Genomic DNA, 20,608 nt, shown 5'->3' with positions numbered 1-20,608 from the left:
CTGCCATGGCGTGAGCACACCCCCTCCACTGGCTGCAGTCAAAGCAAATTTCCTTCTCTCTACACTGTGTGGCTGCCCTCAGACCTGTGTTTCCAACTCAGCCACTTAGGTGATTCTGTGATTCAGTTTTCTCACCTGTAAAGTGGGGATAATGTGGACCTTGGCAACAGATGGGGCTTGGCAGGGCTAAAGCATGCACAGAGACGGGCAGGACCCCAGCACTGGCCGGGGCATACCTCACGTCCCTGTGGTTGACACGGCCCTGACTGCCTGGCAGCAGGTACCTGGCACACCCAACACCCCCGTCCTGGAGAGCAGTCGTTCTGCTAAGTGCAGTTTATTTATTTTGGAAAAGCCATCACCCGTATTACAGCTTCTAAGGGTGCCTGAAAGCTTGCACTTATGTACATTTGCTGCATGATGAATAATGTCCCCTTGGCACCTGAGGTCCTGGCCTCACAGTGAAGAGGCAGCGGGTGGGTCCAGGCCCCCAAGCACTGGGTGATGGCTGGGCTGGGTGTGGCCACCTGCCAGCCTGTCACTGAGGCAAAGCGGTTGAGGCCCCCAGCTTGTGCTATGTCATCCTGGGTCTCCTGAGCTCCACGGGGATGGAGCAGGGAAGAGGGAGCACAGCGTCTCGCTGGATGCTGGGGAGGGAGAGGCCAGCACTGGCCCAGAGGAGTCCTGGGATCCTGGGGGCTCTCAGGCTGTGCTGTGCAGACTCTAGGCTGTAGGCGGCCGCTGACATGTGTGCAGGGCGGTGGCCGCAGCGCAGGCCTTCCCTCGGGGCTTCAGGTCCTGCTGTCACTGCCGAGGACACGTGGGCCCCTGGCTGAAGAGGCGAGGGGCGGGGAGAAAGCCTACAGTGCTGACCCCTGTCCAGGACTCTCTCCCTGTCCTGGGGACAGCCAGCCGTTACAGAGGGGCCCAAGGCAGCCCAGCTGGGTAGACACTGCGTCCTGGGCCCCATGACTCCCCGAAGCTCACAGACTTGACCCCCAGGCAGGGGCAGCTTTTCCACGAACACTGATCCTGCCCCCCACTGCCTGCTTTCTGCACTTCACCCGGGAGAGGCCTGAGTGGACATGGGTGTAACTTAGCTGAGGGTAAAGATGAGATGCCCAGGCAAAGGAGAGGCCGGGCGTGGAGCAGACGGCCAGCGTCTGCCTTCTCCGTGAAGCCTGTCTGCAGTGGCTGGAGGCTCTGAATGGCTCCCGACAAGCTCAGCTCACAGGGGGACCCAGAAAGTTCCACAGTGGGACTGATGGGTCCCGGCTGGCCCCAGCTCTGGATTAGGGGAAGCCCACCCCACCTGGGCCCACCAGCCCCTAGGGTAGGTCCAGCAGGGCATGCTCGGCGTAGAGCCTCTGGGAGATGTCGTAGACGCGTTCAATGAAGGGCAGGGCCTCGCCCAGCATCTCCACGGCCTGCTCGGGGGACCCCACGTTCATGGTCTCCAGGAAGACCTTGCGTGTGGGCAGTGCACAGAAGGCCACGGTGACAGCGCGGCGGATGATCCAAGGGTGGTAGGCGGCCAGCGAGGCATTGTAAGAGTCAGTGCAGAGTGCTGCGGTGCGCGCGTCCTCAGGGCTGGTGCGGACGCCCTCCAGGAAGAGCTGCAGCCAGTGCAGGGCACGGTGCAGCCGAAGCACCGTCCGGCAGCCCGAGTCGGGGTGGCGGGAGCGCCGCTCCAGGTCCACCAGCTGGCTGCCCACCTCGTAGGCCACCATGGCCTGCAGGGTGCTATAGTGCTCCTGCTGGGGGCCACCGCACAGCTGCTCCATGATCTGCAGCTTCGCCACCACGTCCTTGGAGATGAACGAGAAGATGGTGCCCAGGCTGTTCAGGAACCTGCGCGAGGGAGGCAGGCGCTCAGCTGGGGGTGCGGGGGAAAGCACCCCCCACCTTCTGGGCCGCGAGTGAGGACAGCAGACCAGCACCGGGCCGGCAGGTGCCTACAAGTGCCGGCGGGATGCAGGTGGCACAAGTGGGACGCGTGGCCAGGAAAGGCCCTCGCACGCACCTGACCAGCCCCCTCCAGCTGGCGAGGTAGTGGTCCAGCAGCACCTCTTCCTTCTCATTGAGACACTGCTTGAAACTGACCAGGACAACTTTCAGATTAAACTCTGACTCCAAGTCATCCATTCCAACAGGAGCTGAAACACACAGGGAGTCAGGCTGTGGGTTGTCTCCTGGTGAGTAGGCTCCCTCCTTGTGTCGTTATTCCGGGGAGGGAGGGCAGGGGCAGTTGGAAAGAAACAGCTGGGATACTGCTGCTCCCCAGTGAAAGCCCATGATAACCCCCACCCCCAGGCCAGCCCCTCCTCCCCAGGAGCCCACCTTGCTCTGCTCGGGTCACACACTCGCAGACACATGGGCCTGGCCCGGCCAGGCCCTTTGCCAGGCACACGGCCCACAGCTCTTAGCACGGCCCCCCTGACACTCAGGCTTGTCAAATCACTGCCACGTCTCACTTGTGGGAGGCATCTCTGCTCAGGTTTTCTTGCTTGTTTATAGTCTGTCTCTCCTGAGTGTATGTCTGTTCCTACTAATTGGAGAAGTATTTGCTGAGTCCCAACCCAGAGCCAGGCACCCACTCCAGTGCGCTGTGAGTGAGACCGACAGCCCGGCCCCGCTACAAAGACAGGAAGTCCACACAGTAGGTAAAAGGATAAGCACCGTGGAGAGACAGACTGTGGGCTGAGGCCGGAGGGCCACGCCCTTCCTTGCTTGAAGCTGCATCGCAACACACAGAGCAGAGGCTGCGGGGTCAGCGTTTGCCGACAGATGGACAGACACCAGTCTTCTCACTCCTACTGTAACTGTACCCGTCCCACACAGAGGGGCAGCTGGACCACAGGCTTTCTCACGCTCTGAAGACAGCCACAGGCCCTCCCCCAGCCCCAGGGAGTCCAGAAGTGCCCCAGGCCAGAGGCCTGCTCTGGATTCTGCTGAGATTCATATAGTCACTCCACAAACATCCAAGTGCCCAAGCATTAGTGGGTGCCGCTGGGCACCTCAGCCCCTGCCTCCCTGGGTGCCTGGGGCCTGCACTGCGGTGTGGCTCTGACAGGCCCTGGGGACTCAGCTGTGTCTCACCTCATGTCCAGGACAAGCTCTCATCCCTTTGGGCATGGGGGTTCCTGTGCTCTTGGTGCTGGGAGCACTGTGGGAGCCCGGTTGCCCGAGGTGTGGTGAAAGCTCAGCCAGGAGAGCACACTTGTGTGCCTGGGCAGGGTCTGCCTTCCACTCTGCGGGCAAATCATGCACTGTTCTAAGATCCTGTCCTACATCTTTGGGGAAAATGGGCCCGCACACCCTTCCCTGCCCACCACCCAGGCTGCTGGGAGCATCTGATGGGGCCCAGTAGGTGCTGCTGAGGCCCTGCAGGCCGCACGGCTTGGCCGCATGCCTGGCACTGGGTGGAGTGCCCAGAGGTGAGCTCACCCTGTTTTCAGGTGTGGGGGACAGCCGGGCCTGGCCTCAGAAAGATAATACTCTGGAGGTTTCCAGAACACCCCTCCCCTCTCTCAGGCCCTCAGTCTTCTGTCCACCGAGCAGATGGCCTCTGAAGCCCTCAGGGCTACCTTCCTGGTCACCAGACATCCTGTGGGCCTGGCCTTCCTGCCCAGAACCTGAGCCAGCAGCCAACAGGAGGTGCCAGCAGCCTTTCAGAGCTTGGAAACAACAGGAAGGGCACGGGCGGCGCGGCCGGGGGCGGGCAGCCTGCCAGCTCTGGGGAGGTAATGCAGGGCACCGCCAAGGCTCCCCCAGGGGCAGTCCACGGTCCCAAGGTCAGGGCTCGTCCTGAGGCCGGCCTGAGCACCGGAGCCCTGTGGCTGACAGCAAGCTGAAGGACCCCAGGAAAAAGGGGGCAACCCTCCGGCACCCCAGCCCCAGTCTCGCCTGCTAAGGGGGCTCCGGGTGGCTCCGAACTAAGACCCGGGGCTCGGGTGGGTCCTGCTCCAGCTGAGGCCCAGGGATGGGTCAGGGGCCCGGGGTCCGGGCCAGCCCGGGGTCCGGGCCAGCGCGGGATCCGGGTCCTCGGCCGCCCCCTCCCACGCCCAGTTCAGTGGGGGTGGGTTTCCTCCGCGCCAGCTCGACCCCACCGCGTCTGGCTCACCTGCACCGCCGCCTCTCACCTGCACCGCCGCCTCTCACCTGCGTCGCGCAGCCGCCGTGGAGGACGGGGCCCCGTCCCCGGCCACCGACCCGCCGCCCGGGATTGGCTGCCGGCAGCCCAATCAGAAGGTCAGATGCGCGGGCCCGCGTTTCCGTCGGGCGCGCCGGAAGCTGGCGCCTTTGGGGTTGCGCTTGCGCGGTGCGTCGCCGCGAGTCGGACGCGCATGGCGGCCTCTGGGAAGCAGGACCTCGGGTTTCGTGAGGCAGTGGTGGTCCCGCCGGCTCGCTGAGCGCGCCCGACAGGATGCCCGAGATCAGGGTCACGCCCCTGGGTGAGTGCGGCGTGGCGCGGGAGGAGCGCCCGAAGAAGGCCGGTGGGAGGCTCGGAGGGCCGGGGACCCTGAAACGTGTCGTCCTCGCCGCGCGGCCCCCTGCCCGGCACCGGTGCTTAGGGCGCCTTTCTTCTGCTTCTGCATCCTCGCCACTTCCTGCCCTTCCACCTCCTCCATCTGTCTCGCGTCCCGCTTTCCTGCAGCCTCCGTTTACCCGTTTACCCGTCTGCGGTCCACCCCAAGTCAGCCGCCGCAGCGTTAACCCCCCCCAAATTTTGCTTTTTGCAAAAGATGTAAGTGCACAGTTTAAAGGCTCAAACAGTATAGAACAGTGCGAAGGAGGAAAGATCACTCAGAATCAGAAACAGCTGGGGTCTCCGTGCACACGTGCCAGGGGCTTTTCGGGAACCTGCCCCCTGCCCTGGCCGTGTGTTGTAAGCATCTTCTCCTAGGGATGTCCCCCGCAGCTCCACATCCTTTCTTTTGTGGTGAGCTCTCCTCAAAATAGCCCACCCAGCCCCCAGCGTGGACACTGAGCTGTTGATAGCTGCAGTGAACACTCCTGACCCTGGCCTGCTGGGTCACAGCGCACATCCTACCCCACCAAAGGTGTCGTCACCCCCACGGCCTCTCCTGGCTGTTGGCTCCGGGTCCCCTCTGGCTGCTTCAGCCCCACGCTCTCCCCGCGCCTGGTTCTTCTCCAGGGGCCTCTGCAGGATCCTCCTTCCAGCCTGACCCTTTCTCAGGTGGCCCCTTTCTCACCGCTCATCCTTTTTTTTTTTTTTTTTTTAAAGGTTTATTTATTTATTATTTATTTGGCTCCGTTGGGTCTTCATTGATAGGCGCGGGCTTTCTCTAGTTGTGGCGAGCGGGGTCTACTCTTGGTTGCAGTGTGCGGGCTTTTCGTTGTGGTGGCTTCTCTTGTTGTGGGGCACGGGCTCTAGAGCGCAGGCTCAGTAGTTGTGGTGCACGGGCTTAGTTGCTCTGTCATCGCTCATTCTTGAATGATCCTATCTTCTTACTGCTTCTTTTACCCCAAATCGGCACCTGAGTGTGCCCCCAAGGTCACTCAGGCACAGCACCATGAGAGCAGAAGTACTTCTGCTTCACCATCTGCCTTTGCCAGTTTCTGCCTCATGACCCCCTTGGTGTCTCCCACCACAGGGCCTTTGCACAGCTGCCCCTCTCATCCCAGCTGTTCCTCTCCACCCTGCTCAGAGTTCATCTTCTCAGGGAGGACTGGAAGTTTGTGTGCCCTTCCCTGCCTTACTTTTCCCTGAGGCGCTGATCTCCCCGAATGTCTGTGTTCTCGGACACACACACACACACACACACACCACACCTGGAACCTAAACTCCCTGCGGCCACGCATCTCCTTGTTTTCTTCCCACCCTCCTGTGTGTCCCAGGCTCTGTCCCCACTTCTGCCCAGCTCGGGTCACTGTCTTCGCTCCCTGGGATTGTCGTGGGTGTTCCTGTTGGGAGCAGGCGGCCAGTGCCTCAGCTGAGCTCCGGAGTCCGGAAAACTGTCCCTGGCCCCCTGCTTAGGAGTCATGTGCCGTGGGCGGATCCAGTGACTTCTGGGACTTCACATCCTTGTCTGTGAAGAGGGGCGGCCCTTCTCCCTCCCACACATATCTGCAGTGCCTCTGAGTGGGGCATGGCCTGGGGCTGGAGGTGCAAGAGGAAGCAGGCTGAGACCCTGCCCTCAGGGAGTCACGTCCTGGTGGGGGGAGCAGGCCTGTGAGAGACCTCGAGGCCACTGTCTGTGGCTGGGCTGCCTGAGGCACACAGGTGAAGCTCGCGGCTGCTCTCACCTGCCATTGTCACAGGTGACGGAAGCTTCTTGAGGACCAGCCGCGGCCCACTTTGGGCGGTGGCCTGGTCACCCTGGTGTGTGTGGTGCTAACAGAAGGTTCAGAAGGTTCCTTGCAGAGAGAGGCTCGTAGGATCCAAGATGAAAAATAGATCATTTGCTGTCATCGGGCCTTGTGAGGCTGTGTCCCTCTCCTTCTGGGCCCCCAGACCCTAGATGAGGTGACAGATGGCTGTATGAGGTGGCCGGGATATGCCCCGTTGGGCCTGGAGCACCTGGGCAGGGCTTGGAGGTCAGGACTGTGGATGGGATTCGGGTTATGGTCTTGGCTGGGGGTACCTGAGGGGGCCCAGCAGTGGGGCGTCTGTACTGCGGCCACTCTAGTTGGTCATTGCTGGACAGCTAGGGCCATGTTTCCCCGTGGCTGGGCTAAAGCCATGCAGTGTCCCTCTGCAGTGGCACCACCAGGAGGTGCCTGGTGGTCACAGCTCAGATGTGGCCCCAGCTAAGGTTTTGGGAGGGGTGGTGAGGCCCCAAGGAGCCCTGGCTTGCCTCTCTTGAGTGCTGGGACCACAGTCTAGCACCTCTTACTCAGCTCCTGGCTTCAAGCCTGTGGGCCACTGCTTCGAGAGGTGAGTGGCAGGGTCCGAGGCTGGAGGCACCATGGGGAAGGGTCCAAGGTGGCCTTGGTGCCTCGTCCCCTCCCTGTGCGTTTCCCTTGCCCATGTGCAGAGGTGGCAATGCTTCTCACCTCACACTTCGTCCACACAGCAGCCACAGAGGGTTCTGCAGGGCCAGGGGCCCAGAGGGTCCTTTAGGGGTCTGGAAAAGGCGGCTGGGCCTTGGCCTTGGGGCTGGGGCCATCCTCGCAGGGGCAGTTGGGGGGAGAGGAGTGTGGTAGCACCTCTCACCCATCCTCCCACTCAGGGGCTGGCCAGGACGTGGGCCGGAGCTGCATCCTGGTCTCCATCGCGGGCAAGAACGTCATGCTGGACTGCGGGATGCACATGGGCTTCAGCGACGATGTGAGTCCCTCGGGCGGGCGGCCGCCACCCAGCCTGCTCCTTGGCATCACCAACAGTGGACCCGGGCCTCGGCGTCTCGGGCTCTGACCCACAAAGGGGGCGAGGTGGGGCACCTGTGCGGGGCCGGTCTGTACCAGATCGGGGCTCCCGGCTCAGGTACCAGCTGGGCAGCTGACCCCCTCCCTGCACGCTCCGAGGCTCTGAGCAGTTGACGGTCTCGGTGGGCCTGTGGGATGGGGATGTGGGGGTCAGGCTCAGCTGCACCCTGACCCCCGGGGGCCGTGCCCGCAGCCCCAGCTGCCCCGCTGTCTCCTGAGCCCTGGTGGCACCCTGACGCTTCCCCTCCCCCCACAGAGGCGCTTCCCCGACTTTTCTTACATCACCCGCAGCGGCCGGCTCACTGACTTCCTGGACTGCGTGATCATCAGGTGGGCGCCTTCCCCGGGACCCGCCCGCCCACGCAAGTGGCGACTCCTGACACATGTCCCCCTGAGCCCCTCCTTGTTCCTTCCCGGAGCGTGAGGCTGACCCCGGAGCAACTGCTTGTTGGTGGCATCACTAGACGCTCAGGCGCTGAGTCCCCTCTGCTCGCCCGTCCTCTGCGGCTCTCAGGGTGGTGTCTGATGCACGCACGGCTGAGCGAGGAACGAGGGACGGCTGCCCGCCACGGGGCGGTGCGGAGCGCCCTCCGGGCTGACCCGTGTTGCCTCCTCAGCCACTTCCACCTGGACCACTGCGGGGCACTCCCCTACTTCAGCGAGATGGTGGGCTACGACGGGCCCATCTACATGACCCAGCCCACCCAGGCTATCTGCCCCATCCTGCTGGAGGACTACCGCAAGATCGCCGTGGACAAGAAGGGGGAGGCCAACTTCTTCACGTCCCAGATGATCAAGGACTGTATGAAGAAAGTGGTGGCCGTCCACCTCCACCAGACGGTGCAGGTCAGGCCCCCCACCCCCACCCCGCTTTGTTGCCGGCGGGGAGCTGCCTGGAGGTGGATGCAGCACTTGGCAGGGCCTCTGCTGCTCCCCGGCTCTTCCTGAGCGCACTGAAGAGGCGGAAGAGGGCACCTGTGCCACCTGAGCACGACGGGGCCGGGGCGGGGGGCGCAGGCTGGGCGGGACGCAGACTGGAGTGTGGGCTGTGGCTCAGTGGCAGTTGTCCGTGGGCCAGTGAGGAGGCAGGAAAGTGACATCAGATGTGGAGAAATTTATCCCACGGCTCGCAGAGTTGTCTGCTTCTCAGAGTCTGGGTTTTGCTTGTTACCACGTGTCTAGCGTTTGGGCTCGTCTTATCCTGGTTGAACGTTTTGTCAAGATGAAGTAGTGCATTTCTCCTCAAGAACGCTCTTACCTCTGGGTCCACCTTTCTGGCGACCGGGTCACCGTTCCCCCGCCCCACCTTTAGTGAGCATTTGCACGGGGCGTCCTTTCCCATCTTTGTACTTTCTCTCTTTCTGCATCAGGTTTTAAGTAGTTTGGGTTTAATCCAGCCTGATAACTGGTCCTGTAGGTGGAGGGTTTGGACTGTATGGGTAATAATTGGGGATTTAGCTGTATCCTCGTACCATTTGCTTCTTATTTGTGCTGCCTGTTCTATGCTTTATTTCCTTTATTGTCTTTTTCTGGATTGACTTTTAAAAACTCTATTTCTCTTCTTATTTGGTAAGTAATTAAATATTGTTTTATAACTTTTGTAGTGGTAGAGATTACAAAACACACCCATGACAACACAGCTCTAAGGTACTTGGAACTTTTGCCTCTTTCCTGGACAATGCAAGAGCCTCAGAGCACCTCAAGTGCATTTACTCCTCCCCTGGCTCACTGGCTCGTGTTTCCATGTATTGTAATTCCCTCAGCGTGCGGGAGCCCCAGGACCTCACCGCCGATGCCGGTGAAGTCGGATTCGCCGGGCGCCGCCTCCGTTTGCCTTTCCCCCCACCCCCTCACTGCCTGTGTGCTTCACGTTGTGTTTGGGATGAAGAGCACCACTGCGGGTCTGCTGGTGGTGAATGCGTGCAAATTTTATTTGTCTGCAAATGTTGAAGACTTTTCCCCCAGGTTCGGAATTCTGGGCCAGCATTTACTATCAGTATTTTGAATGTGTCTTCCCATCTGCTGTCTGGAAGAGAATCTTTTCTTTGGCTGCTTGTGGGATTATGTCCTTTCCTGTGGACTTCGGTGGGGTGCTATGCTGGCCCCACCTGTTCTCGTCCTGTTGCGCCTGCTCAGGTTTGAGGCCTCCGGGTCTGCCCATTGCTCTCTCCAGGCCGAATGTAGGTCTTGCTTCTCCAGAGCCTTCATCGTCCTTTTACCTTTCTGTGCTTCATGCTGGATAGCCTCTACTAGATATTTTAGTTCGTTAGTTCTCTTTTTAGTTATGTGTAAGTGGTTGTTAAATTCGTCTGTTGAATTCTTTTTTTAATTGATATATAATTGATCTACAATATTGTATGTTATAGGTGGACAACATAGTGATTCACAGGTTTCAGAGGTTATGCTCCATTTACAGTTACTATAAAATATTGGTTATATTCCCTGTAGTACAGTATATCCTCATAGCTTATTTTGTGTGTAATAGCTTGTACCTCTTAATCCCCCACCTCTGTATTGCCTTTCCTCTCTTCCTTCTCCCCACTTGTAGTTTGTTCTCTACGTCTGTGACTCTTGTTTCCTTTTTGTTACATTCACTAGTTTGTTGTATTTTTTAGATTGCACATATAAGTGATATCATACAGTATTTGTCTTTCTGTCTGACTTATTTCACTTAGCATAAAATCCTCCAAGTCCATCCATGTTGCTGTAAATGGCAAGATTTCATTTTTTTTTTTTTTTTTTTTTTTTCGGTACGCGGGCCTCCCACCGCCGTGGCCTCTCCCGTTGCGGAGCACAGGCTCCGGACGCGCAAGCTCAGCGGCCATGGCTCACGGGCCCAGCCGCTCCGCGGCATGTGGGATCTTCCCGGACCGGGGCACGAACCCGTGTGTCCCCTGCATCGGCAGGCGGACTCTCAACCAGTGTGCCACCAGGGAAGCCCAAGATTTCATTATTTTAATGGCTGAGTAGTATTCCATTGTATATATGTACCACAGCTTCTTTTTTTTTTTTTTTAAGATTGTTTTTCTTTCAACGTGGACCATTTTTAAAGTCTTTATTGAATTTGTTACAATATTGCTTCTGTTTTTTATGGTTTTTGGTTTTTTAGCCACGAGGCATGTGGGATCTTAGCTCCCCAACCACGGATCGAACCCGCACCCCCTGCACTGGAAGGTGAAGTCTTAACCACTGGACCGCCAGGGAAGTCCCTTTTTCTCCCTCCCCGACCCCGGCTGCGCTGGGTCTTTGTTGCTCCATGCAGGTTTTTCCTAGTTGTGGTGAGTGGGGCTACTCTTCAGTGCGGTGCGGGGGCTTCTCATTGCGGGGGCTTCTCTTGTTACAGAGCACAGGCTCTAGGCATGTGGGCTCAGTAGCTGTGGCTCGCAGGCTCAGTAGTTGTGGCACATGGGCTTAAGTTGCTCCGCAGCATGTGGGATCTTCCTGGATCAGGAATCGAATGCGTGTCCTCTGCATTGGCAGGTGGATCCTTAACCACTGGACCACCAGGGAAGTCCTTGTACCACATCTTCTTTATCCATTTATCCATTCATTTGTTGATGGGCATTTAGCTTGCTTCCATATCTTGGCTATGATAAATAGCACTGCAGTGAAAGTTGGGGTCTATTTATCTTTTCGAATAATGGTTTTCTCCGGATATATGCCCAGGAGTAGGGTTGCAGGATTATATGGCAACTCTACTTTTAGTTTTTTGAGGAATCTCCATACTGTTCTCCGTAGTGGCTGCACCATTTTACATTCCCACCAACAGTGTAGGACGGTTCCCTTTTCTCCACATCCTCTCCAGTGTTTATTATTTGTAGACTTTTTGATGCTGACCATTTTGACCCATGTGAGGTGGTACCTCATTGTTTTTATTTTTAATTTTTTAAAATTCATTTATTTATTTTATTTTTGGCTGCTTTGGGTTTTCGTTGCTGCATGCGGGTTTTCTCTAGTTGCGGCGAGTGGGAACTACTTTTCGTTGAGGTGCGCAGGCCTTTCATTACCGTGGCTTCTCTTGTTGCGGAGCATGGGCTCTAGGCGCATGGGCTTCAGTAGTTGTGGCACGTGGGCTCAGTAGTTGTGGCTCGCGGGCTCTACAGCGCAGGCTCAGTAGTTGTGGAGCATGGGCTTAGTTGCTCCGCGGCATGTGGGATCTTCCCGGACCGGGGCACGAACCCGTGTCCCCTGCATCGGCAGGCGGACTCTCAACCACTGCGCCACCAGGGAAGCCCCCTCATTGTAGTTTTGATGTGCATTTCTGTGTTTTTAAAAATATATATTTAATTAATTAATTAATTTATTTATTTGGTTGCACCTGGTCTTAGTCACGGCCGGTGGGCTCCTTAGATGTGGCTCGCCTGCTCCTTAGTTGCAGCACGTGTGCTCCTTAGTTGTGGCCAGCGGGCCCCTTAGTTGTGGCATGCAAACTCTTAGCTGCGGCATGCATGTGGGGTCTAGTTCCGTAATCAGGGATCGAACCCGGGCCCCCTGCATTGGGAGCTCGGATTCTTAACCACTGTGCCATCAGGGAAGTCCCTGCATTTCTGTATTAATTAGTGGTGTTGAGCATCTTTTCTTGTGCCTCTTGGCCATCTGTATGTCTGTTTAGATCTTCCTTCCATTTTTTGATTGGGTTGTTTGTTTTTTTGATATTGCGCTGCATGAGCTGTTTGTATATTTTGGAGATTAATACCCTTTCGGTTGCATCATATGCAGATGTTTTCTCCTATTCTGTAGGTTGTCTTTTTGTTTTGTTTGTGGTTTCCTTTGCTGTGTAGAAGTTTTTCTTTTTGCTTTTTAATAACAGAGAATCCTTTTTCTTTAAATTAATTAACTAATTAACTTATTTACTTGGTTGTGCCAGGTCTTAGTTGTGGCCGGCGGGCTCCTTAGTTGCAGCTCGCCAGCTTCTTAGTTGTGGCGTGTGAACTCTTAGTTGCGGCACGTGTGGGTGATCCAGTTCCCTGACCAGGGATCGAACCCGGTTCCCCTGCGTTGGGAGCGCGGAGTCTTAACCACTGTGCCACCAGGGAAGTCCCTGTGCAAAACCTTTTAATTTAATTAGGTTCCATTTGTTTGTTTTTATTTCCATTACTGTAGGAGGTGGATCCAAAAAAAATACTGTTGCTATTTATGTCAGAGTGTTCTGCTTATGTTTTATTCTAGGAGTTTTATAGTATTTGGTCTTACATTTAGGTCTTTAATCCATTTTGAGTTTATTTTCGTGTCTGGTGTTAGAGAATGTTCTAACTTCATTCTTTTACATGTAGCTGTCCAGTTTTCCCAGCACTATTGAAGAGACTGTCTTTTCTCCATTGTATATTCTTGCCTCTTTTGTCATAGATTAATTAACCATAGGTGCGTGGGTTTATTCCTGGGCTTTCTGTTCTGTTCCATTGATCTATATTTCTGTTTTTGTGCCAGTACCATACTATTTCGATTCCTGTAGCTTTGTAGTATACTCTGAAGTCAGGGAGCCTGATTGCTCCAGCTCTGATTTTCTTTACCATGCAGTTTTTTTTTGTTGTTGTTTGTTTTTTGCAGTACGTGGGCCTCTCACTGTTGAGGCCTCTCCCGTTGCGGAGCACAGGCTCCAGACGCGCAGGCTCAGCGGCCATGGCTCACGGGCCTAGCCGCTCTGCGGCATGTGGGATCTTCCCAGACCGGGGCATGAACCTGTGTCCCCTGCATTGGCAGGCGGACTCTCAACCACTGCGCCACCAGGGAAGCCCTACCATGCAGTTTTGATGACTGTAGCTTTGTAGTATAAAGTCAGGGAGTGTGATTTCTTCAGCTCTGTTCTTTGTTAGGATTCTTGTGGCTCTTTGGTGTCTTTTGTGTTTCCACACAAATTTTAAAATTGTTTCAGTTCTGTGAAAAATGCCACTGGTATTTTGATAAGGATTACGTTGAATATGTAGATTGCCTGGGATAGTATGGCTCTTTTGAATCCTTAACTTGGATTATTATAGTTGCTGGTTTTACAATTTCCACTGCTTTTAATAGTTTCTAGTGTTTTGCCAACATTCTTAATTCTTTCTCTCTCTGAATATTTTATCACAGTCCTTTTAAAGCCTGTGTCTGAAAACTCCAGGAGCCCTGAATCTGCTTCTCTGGACTGTTGTTCCTCTTCTTTCTGTCCCTATTGTTTCACCTCGTGTCTGCTTTTGATTGAGAACTGGATGTCGTGTATGAAAAAACAGGGATGATGAAAGGCTAGAATGATGTCATCAACTTGCGCCCACTGCTGCCCCAGGCTCCACCTCCCTGCCCCTCTGCCCTCTGCCCAGCACAGCCTGGAGACCTGAGGCCAGCCCTCTTCTCTGTAGGTGGACGATGAGCTGGAAATCAAGGCCTACTATGCGGGCCACGTGCTGGGGGCGGCCATGTTCCAGATTAAAGTGGGCGCAGAGTCTGTGGTGTACACGGTGAGTGGAAGCGCTTGGGGCACAGGAAGGGCTGGCCACTGGGCAGAGGAAGGAGGCACCCTCCTCATGGTCACATTCTTTGCCAGGGGGATTATAACATGACCCCAGACCGGCATTTGGGGTAAGTAGGCCCGTACATTTGTTTCATCCTATTGGGCGGGTCCCCCCAGGGGTACAGGGACCCTGAGGGGTGTGCCAGGTTCCTGAGCAGTCTCCGTGTCATTGTCCCTGGGTGTTCTCCTGTCCCCTCAAGTGCTGCCTGTGTCATTCAATGGCCTGGGCCTGTGCAGAGGAGGCAAGCTGCCTGCTAGAGGGTCCAGGAGGGCCATGGCTGTGTACAGCCTTGCCACCGTGTGGACTGTCCACCTCTGGCCACACCCACCTGTGTTCTAGAGCCGCCTGGATTGACAAATGCCGCCCCAACCTGCTCATCACAGAATCCACGTACGCCACCACCATCCGAGACTCTAAGCGCTGCCGGGAGCGGGACTTCCTGAAGAAGGTCCACGAGACCGTGGAGCGTGGCGGGAAGGTAGCTGGTGGGTGGCGGTGCCCCAGGCGGGGCTGGCTGTGTGCCTCTGGCCATGCTACACGGGTCTTTCGGCTGCCCCGGCATGTGGTCAGGGCAGGGGTGCTGTGTTCTGGGCACAGAGAGAGGAAGGTTTGCTCAGCGCTGGGACGACACACTCCCGAGGACCCTTCAGTGGGGGCTCATGTACTCCTCGTGACTCGGATCCCAGTGAAGCGCTGGCCAGAGCGTCCACCGTGGTCACGTTGGGGCAGGCTGTGCTGGGACGGAATGGGGGGGCTGCCCGCAGTCTGCGTGGGGCCTCCGGCCATCAGAGCTGCCGGTAGGGCTGGTCTTCTGAGAAGGTGGCCACAGGAGCAACTGTCCGCCACTGTGCACAGCCGTGGGCTCGATGGCTGGGCGGCGTGGCCAGGGGTTCCTCCCGAGCTGGCCTCCCACCCCCACCCCGCAGGTGCTGATCCCCGTGTTTGCGCTGGGCCGCGCTCAGGAGCTCTGCATCCTGCTGGAGACCTTCTGGTAGGTGTGGCCGCGACGGTTTCTGGAGGCCCTGCCCTGCTGGCCGTGGGGTGAGAGAGGGCGGGGAGCGCCCTTCCTGGCACTGGACTCAACCCAGGCTGAGGGCACATGGGGGCTGCAGGCCAGCCCTGCCCTGGCAGCCTCCCCACCAGCCCCGTCCTCCACAGGGAGCGCATGGACCTGAAGGCCCCCATCTACTTCTCCACGGGCCTGACGGAGAAGGCCAACCACTACTACAAGCTCTTCATCCCCTGGACCAACCAGAAGATCCGGAAGACCTTTGTGCAGAGGAACATGTTTGAGTTCAAGCACATCAAGGCCTTCGATCGGGCGTTTGCCGACAGCCCGGGTCCCATGGTGCGGCCCGGTGCCGGCTGGGGGTGGGGTTCTGCTGGGCCGGGGCCCTGCCAGCAAGTCGCGCAGGGGAGTGGGGCGCCTCTGTGCCGGGAAGACCAGCGGTCAGAAGGCTGAGGGCAGGGGGGCATCTGATGCCCTGACTGTCCCACACCTGCCCCGAAGGTCGTGTTTGCCACACCAGGGATGCTGCATGCCGGCCAGTCCCTACAGATCTTCAGGAAGTGGGCAGGGAACGAGAAGAACATGGTGAGGGGTCTGGGCCCCAGGGCCGGTTCCCTGGAGGGCTGGCGAGGTTGAGGGGCAGGGGCTTCCCCTGGCTGGGGGGACATTGCTGCTGTCAGGAGGCGGCGGCGGCCTGGTACCCTGGGCACTGGTGTCTGACCCAGGCTCAGACTCTTGCTGTGTCTTGGCCCGTCTGCACCAGGCAAGAAAGCCCCCTGGCTTCCCAAGTAGCCATCATGGGGGTCAGGCCTGGGTGGGCTTGTGCTGAGACCCCTGAGCCTGCCTGGGTCTGCAGTGGGGCCTGGAAGGGGGAGGGGCCTCCACCAAGCGTTTGGGTTCAGGTGGGCAGAGGGGCGGGTGGGGGAACGTCCCGGGAGGAAGCCCCGAGGTAGGAGGCAGGAGGTGCAGGGAAGCTGCTCGTCCATCCCTCCCTCCTGCAGGTCATCATGCCCGGCTACTGCGTGCAGGGCACCGTGGGCCACAAGATCCTCAGCGGGCAGCGCAAGCTGGAGATGGAGGGCCGGCAGGTGGTGAGTCCTCACCCTCCCTCACCAGCTCTGTGGACCCTCTTGTGGGGGGGGGGCGGCCCTCGGAGCCACCGCCTGTGCTGACGGCTTGCCTGCCGTGATGCCGCAGCTGGAGGTCAAGATGCAGGTGGAGTACATGTCCTTCAGCGCCCACGCGGACGCCAAGGGCATCATGCAGCTGGTGGGTCAGGCGGAGCCGGAGAACGTGCTGTTGGTGCACGGCGAGGCCAAGAAGATGGAGTTTCTGAAGCAGAAGATTGAGCAGGAATTCCGTAGGCAGCCCAGGCCAGGGCGGGCTGGGTGATACGGAGGGTATGTGGGCAGGGTTGGTACAGGCAGGGCCCGCCAGCCTGGACTAAGGCTCTCTCTCCACACCCCGGCCCAGGGGTCAGCTGCTACATGCCGGCCAACGGCGAGACGGTGACGCTGCCCACAAGCCCCAGCATCCCCGTGGGCATCTCACTGGGGCTGCTGAAGCGGGAGATGGCGCAGGGTGAGCGGCAGGGCCTGTTGAGCGGGGGTGGGGCGGCTGCTGGGCAGGTGGCCCCACTGACAGCCCCAACCGCTGCCCCTGCCCCACAGGGCTGCTCCCTGACGCCAAGAAGGCCCGGCTCTTGCATGGCACCCTGATCATGAAGGACAGCGTGAGTGCCAACCATCACTGGGGGCGGCGGGGGCTGCCCCCACCGCCGTCCCTGACCTGCCCTCGCCCCACAGAACTTCCGGCTCGTGTCCTCAGAGCAGGCCCTCAAGGAGCTGGGCCTGGCCGAGCACCAGCTGCGCTTTACCTGCCGTGTGCACCTGCACGACACGCGCAAAGAGCAGGAGACAGCCGTGCGCGTGTACAGCCACCTGAAGAGGTAGACACTGCGGCCGCGCCTTCCGGACCTGGGGGGCGGGGCGCCAGCGGGGGCGCCAGGCAGGGGCTCACCGTGCCTCCCCGCAGTGTCCTCAAGGACCACTGCGTGCAACACCTTCCTGACGGCTCCGTGACCGTGGAGTCCATCCTCATTCAGGCCGCTGCCCACTCAGAGGACCCAGGCACCAAGGTGCTGCTGGTTTCCTGGACCTACCAGGTAAGGTGCGGGACTGCTGGGGTCACCCCACCACCTGGGCTGCCTCACCTGGACCAACGGCCCTCTTGCCTGTGGCTGCAGGACGAAGAGCTGGGAAGCTACCTCACGTCTCTGCTCAAGAAGGGCCTGCCCCAGGCCAGCTGAGGCCCTGCTGCCAGGACTGTGTGCACCCTGCGTCTTCCCTGTGTCCTCGGGTGTGGAGCCCACAGCTGGCTACGACCCTCATCTGTGCAGAGACCACAGTGCCACGCACCTGCCCGAGTGGCTGCTTTTGGCTGAAGAAAGAAACGGACCTGGGGGTCTTTTCACCTTTTATTTCTGCTCCTGGGCTCCCAGGAGATGGGGGTGGGGCTCCCGAGGTGTTGATTTCCCGGGGTGTTGATTTCCAGTAAAAACCACCACAGGCTGTTTGGGTGTCTCGCTTTCCGGTGCTTGCGCCTGTCTCCTGCACCCCACCTCTGGCAGCCCACCCTGGCAGGTGGGGACTTGTGGCAGGTCCAGGCTGACGGGAGGCGTGGGGCCTGCCGTGGTCCCTGTGTGATGCACGGTGGTGTACAGAGCTGGGCAGCGTCCAGCAGCTGGGCCTAGTGAGCCATGGCTGCCCTGACCTTGCTGCGTATCGGGTCACCTGTGACCTTTGTGCTGTGGACTCTGAGGGCACATAGAGGCAGGACCTCTGAACAGACCCCAGGTCATCCTGGGAGCGTGACAGTCTCTGCAGGAGCCAGGCCAGAGCCTTCAGCAGGACTGCAGAGCCCCCTGCCTTTGCCCCAGAGTTCAAGCCCCTCTCTACCCTCTGCTGCCTTCTGGAATGCCCTCTCAGCCTCCCTCCCCACAGGGCCAGGCTGGGGCCTGGGCTGCTGGGCTCTGGCTTTCCTCTTGGCCACAGGCTGGAGTCCCAGCTGCTGGGACAGCACTGCCACGGAGATCCCCTCCCGCGGCAAGGACTCAGCCTTGGGAGGGGTCCGTCAGTCAACGGGGTACAAGCAGGGAACTCTCCACACCACCGCTTCTTACCGAAGCCCTCGTAGAGCACCGCCTTCAGGAACAAGCCGTGGGCGGGAGCCACACGGCTCTGGTGCCTGCCCAGGGGGTCCTGGCTCTCCAGAATCACCTTCACCTGAGCAGGCATCAAAGCCCCCAGGCCCACGGCCACCAGCACAGATGTCATTCTCCGCACCTGTGACCCAAGGTGAAGACTGCTGCAGCCACCCGAGCCCCAGGCCCCACCCCCGGCAGGGCCCCAGGACACAGCCCACCTGTCTGTATAGGAAGGACTGGCTCTCAAACTCCAGGCTCCAGAACCGCAACCGCCTGGGGACACAGGTGCCCATGAGGTCTGGGCCTCGGGGCAGCCTCAACCCTCTGGTGTGGCCTCCCTGCGTCCCACCCCAGGGGCCCCCACATACTCCCCCCGAACCCCTTGTAAATGAAACTGGTGGAAGGGAGACTAAAGCCAGAGGACTGCTGCTTGTGAGCGGGGACAGCAGCACCTCCGGGGTCTTGGCTGCAGGAGGAGGCTGAGGTCCTGGCGTGGGCTGGTGGGCGGGGGGGGGCGGTGCGGTGCTGCGAAGGAGGTGGAGCGGCCAGCTCCTCTTCCAGGGACTCAAGCCCTGGGGCTTGGGCTCTCCAGCAGGAGTCGGAGGCTTGGAAGCTGGCTGTGCAAAGTCCCTCTTCCCTTCAGTGCTGGGCCCAAGTGGGAAGGCTGTGGAAGTCAGTAGCTGCGGTCTGGCCAGAGGCCCCTGCGACAGTGCTGGGGGCAGTGGAACCAACCCCCTGCCAGCCTGGGCCCGAACAAACCACTGGCCTGGTGCTTCTCCCCCAGTGGAGTCTTTTCACTGACCGCCGGGATCCAACCATGAGGCAGTGAGCTCTCGGCGGGTTAGGCAGCCTTCTCTACCCTCTGCCTCCCAGCCTGGCAGGACCCTAGCCCAGGGGAGGGCACAGCTGCAGGCTCACGGGTGTTGGGGCCACGCCACTCGGCTGACCGGCACCTCCTTCTCCCCCAAGGCTGGGTGGGTGCCCAGGGAGCCCCCAGTGCAGCACCAGGGAAGGTGCTGGAGCTAAATCCAGCCTTTGCAGCCTCCAGACCAGAGTGTAGGCTGCCCGTCTCACCTGCTCTCCTCGGGGAGGACAAAGGGGCTGCTGGCAGGGTCGGGGGACACGGAGGCTCGGCGCAGGGTGCGCACCGGGCTGGTGGCCGGGCTGCCAGCTGACTGGAAGGCCCTGAAATCATGTGTCCCCAGGAGGTGCTGGGCGGCCTCCCGCATGGCAGCCACGTCCAAGCAGCTGCAGGGAGCCAGGTGAGTGGTCAGGAGCGAATGGCCGGCCAGGCGAGCCTGGCAAGCCCCTCAGGGTCACTTTCACACCCACTCACTCAGCCCGAAGCGCCCAGCACCGGTTTCGTTCAAACACGGGCAGCTGGTCAGGCCTGGGGCAGCCGGTAGCCAGACGGTACAGGTAGGTCCTGGACGTGGCTGCGTGGCGGGCATGGAAGTGGCTGGGCACACGGAAGGCCTGCAGTACCCTGTGGGAACGAGGCCAGGAATAACCCCCTGCCCTGTCCATGTGACACCGTGGCATCCCTGCCATCACCCCCAAGGAGTTCTGTCCAGATACAGAGTCCTTCACCTCCCGCCTCCGCCGTAACGGACGAGTTCCGGGAAAGCAGAGAGGTGCTCACCGGATGGCCGGGTGCCTCAGGTGGGTGTTGAGGGCTTGCGTCAGGACTTCAGGGGAGAACGGGGGCCGGCCTGAGCGGCGCTGGACGTCCAGGTGCGCCGCGTTGCTCAGGGCATGGACCCCAGCATCCGTGCGGCTGGAGATGGTGAACTTTACCGGCACCACCGAGTTCAGCCGCTCTGCGGCCTCCTGAGGGGGGTTGGGGGGGCGCACAGCGGCCGCGGCCGGGGCTCCCATCTGCCCCTCCCCCGGGTCGCCCTCCTCCCTCACCCCTCCCTGGCGCGGGCCGGCGGAACTCACCTCCAGATAGTTCTGGACTCCGATGGCGTGCTGGGCGCCCCTGACTGCCGCGACCCCGCTGTGGGCAGGGCGGGCGGAGGTTAGCGCGCGAGGCCGCCCCGCCTCGGACCCCGCCCGTCCCATATTCTGCGGCCAAAGGCGGCCGTTCCATCCCCGGGAGGCCGGGGCCCGAGGCCGGAGGTGCGGGCCCTAAACTTAGCTCCCTCCAACCCCTCGGGCGCCGGCCGTCGGCTGCTCTCCGGCTGGAGCTCGGGTGCTCCCCGCGGCGCCGAGCTACACGAGGGGGTGGCGGGCACGGGCGGGAGGCCTAGAGGACGTACTTAAAGTCCGTGCCCAAGTACTGGAAGTACACGAGGTAGCGCGCCCGCACTGAGCCCGCGCCCATGGCCAGGCCGGACACGGCATCGGGGCAGGCGGAGGGCCAGGCGGAACCGGACCCCGCGGGGCGCCAGGCGGACTGGGACGGCACGTGGGGCTGCGCCCGCGCGCCCCCGCGAACCCAGCCTGGTCACGCCCCCCGGCCGCTCCCGCGCCTGCGCCTGGGCTTTCGCCCCTCCCAGGCAGCCTCGGTTGGCC

At 59.8% G+C, this 20,608-nt stretch overlaps 3 protein-coding genes across 3 annotated transcripts; 1 reads left to right on the top strand and 2 right to left on the bottom strand.

The window, feature by feature from the left end:
* Window positions 1–1,328: 1,328 nt before the first annotated feature.
* On the bottom strand, window positions 1,329–2,145 carry CPTP (ceramide-1-phosphate transfer protein; the record flags this gene model as incomplete). Its single annotated transcript, XM_079697543.1, has 2 exons — window positions 1,329–1,851; window positions 2,024–2,145. 2 exons carry the CDS (start codon window positions 2,143–2,145, stop codon window positions 1,329–1,331), a joined length of 645 nt encoding a protein of 214 aa, XP_079553669.1.
* Window positions 2,146–4,392: 2,247 nt separating this feature from the next.
* INTS11 (integrator complex subunit 11) lies at window positions 4,393–17,458 on the top strand. Its single transcript, XM_079697696.1, has 17 exons — window positions 4,393–4,454; window positions 7,197–7,294; window positions 7,649–7,722; window positions 8,010–8,238; window positions 13,725–13,823; window positions 13,910–13,944; window positions 14,217–14,355; window positions 14,804–14,868; window positions 15,036–15,225; window positions 15,388–15,471; window positions 15,888–15,977; window positions 16,084–16,246; window positions 16,360–16,467; window positions 16,557–16,618; window positions 16,692–16,834; window positions 16,921–17,050; window positions 17,132–17,458. The coding sequence occupies exons 1-17, from the start codon at window positions 4,427–4,429 to the stop codon at window positions 17,192–17,194; spliced, it is 1,800 nt and encodes a 599-aa protein (XP_079553822.1). The 5' UTR covers window positions 4,393–4,426; the 3' UTR covers window positions 17,195–17,458.
* PUSL1 (pseudouridine synthase like 1) lies at window positions 17,166–20,429 on the bottom strand (the record flags this gene model as incomplete). Its single annotated transcript, XM_079697697.1, has 8 exons — window positions 20,353–20,429; window positions 20,033–20,090; window positions 19,734–19,921; window positions 19,428–19,577; window positions 19,166–19,339; window positions 18,310–18,364; window positions 18,068–18,230; window positions 17,166–17,701 (listed from the first exon to the last, which is right to left on the bottom strand). The coding sequence occupies exons 1-8, from the start codon at window positions 20,415–20,417 to the stop codon at window positions 17,166–17,168; spliced, it is 1,389 nt and encodes a 462-aa protein (XP_079553823.1). The 5' UTR covers window positions 20,418–20,429.
* Between the last annotated feature and the right edge of the window lie 179 nt (window positions 20,430–20,608).

The sequence above is a fragment of the Hyperoodon ampullatus genome (genome assembly GCF_949752795.1).
Source record: "Hyperoodon ampullatus genome assembly, chromosome: 2".
Taxonomy (NCBI): domain Eukaryota; kingdom Metazoa; phylum Chordata; class Mammalia; order Artiodactyla; family Ziphiidae; genus Hyperoodon; species Hyperoodon ampullatus.
This window is presented reverse-complemented; position numbering and strand designations above follow the sequence as displayed.

Bases quoted from the DNA above. Each gene is read 5' to 3' on its own strand.
- INTS11 (XM_079697696.1), top strand. From the start codon at position 4,427: ATGCCCGAGATCAGGGTCACGCCCCTGG. The intron at 7,295-7,648 runs GTGAGTCCCTCG...CTCCCCCCACAG, and splicing joins ACATGGGCTTCAGCGACGAT to AGGCGCTTCCCCGACTTTTC. The intron at 7,723-8,009 runs GTGGGCGCCTTC...TTGCCTCCTCAG, and splicing joins CTGGACTGCGTGATCATCAG to CCACTTCCACCTGGACCACT.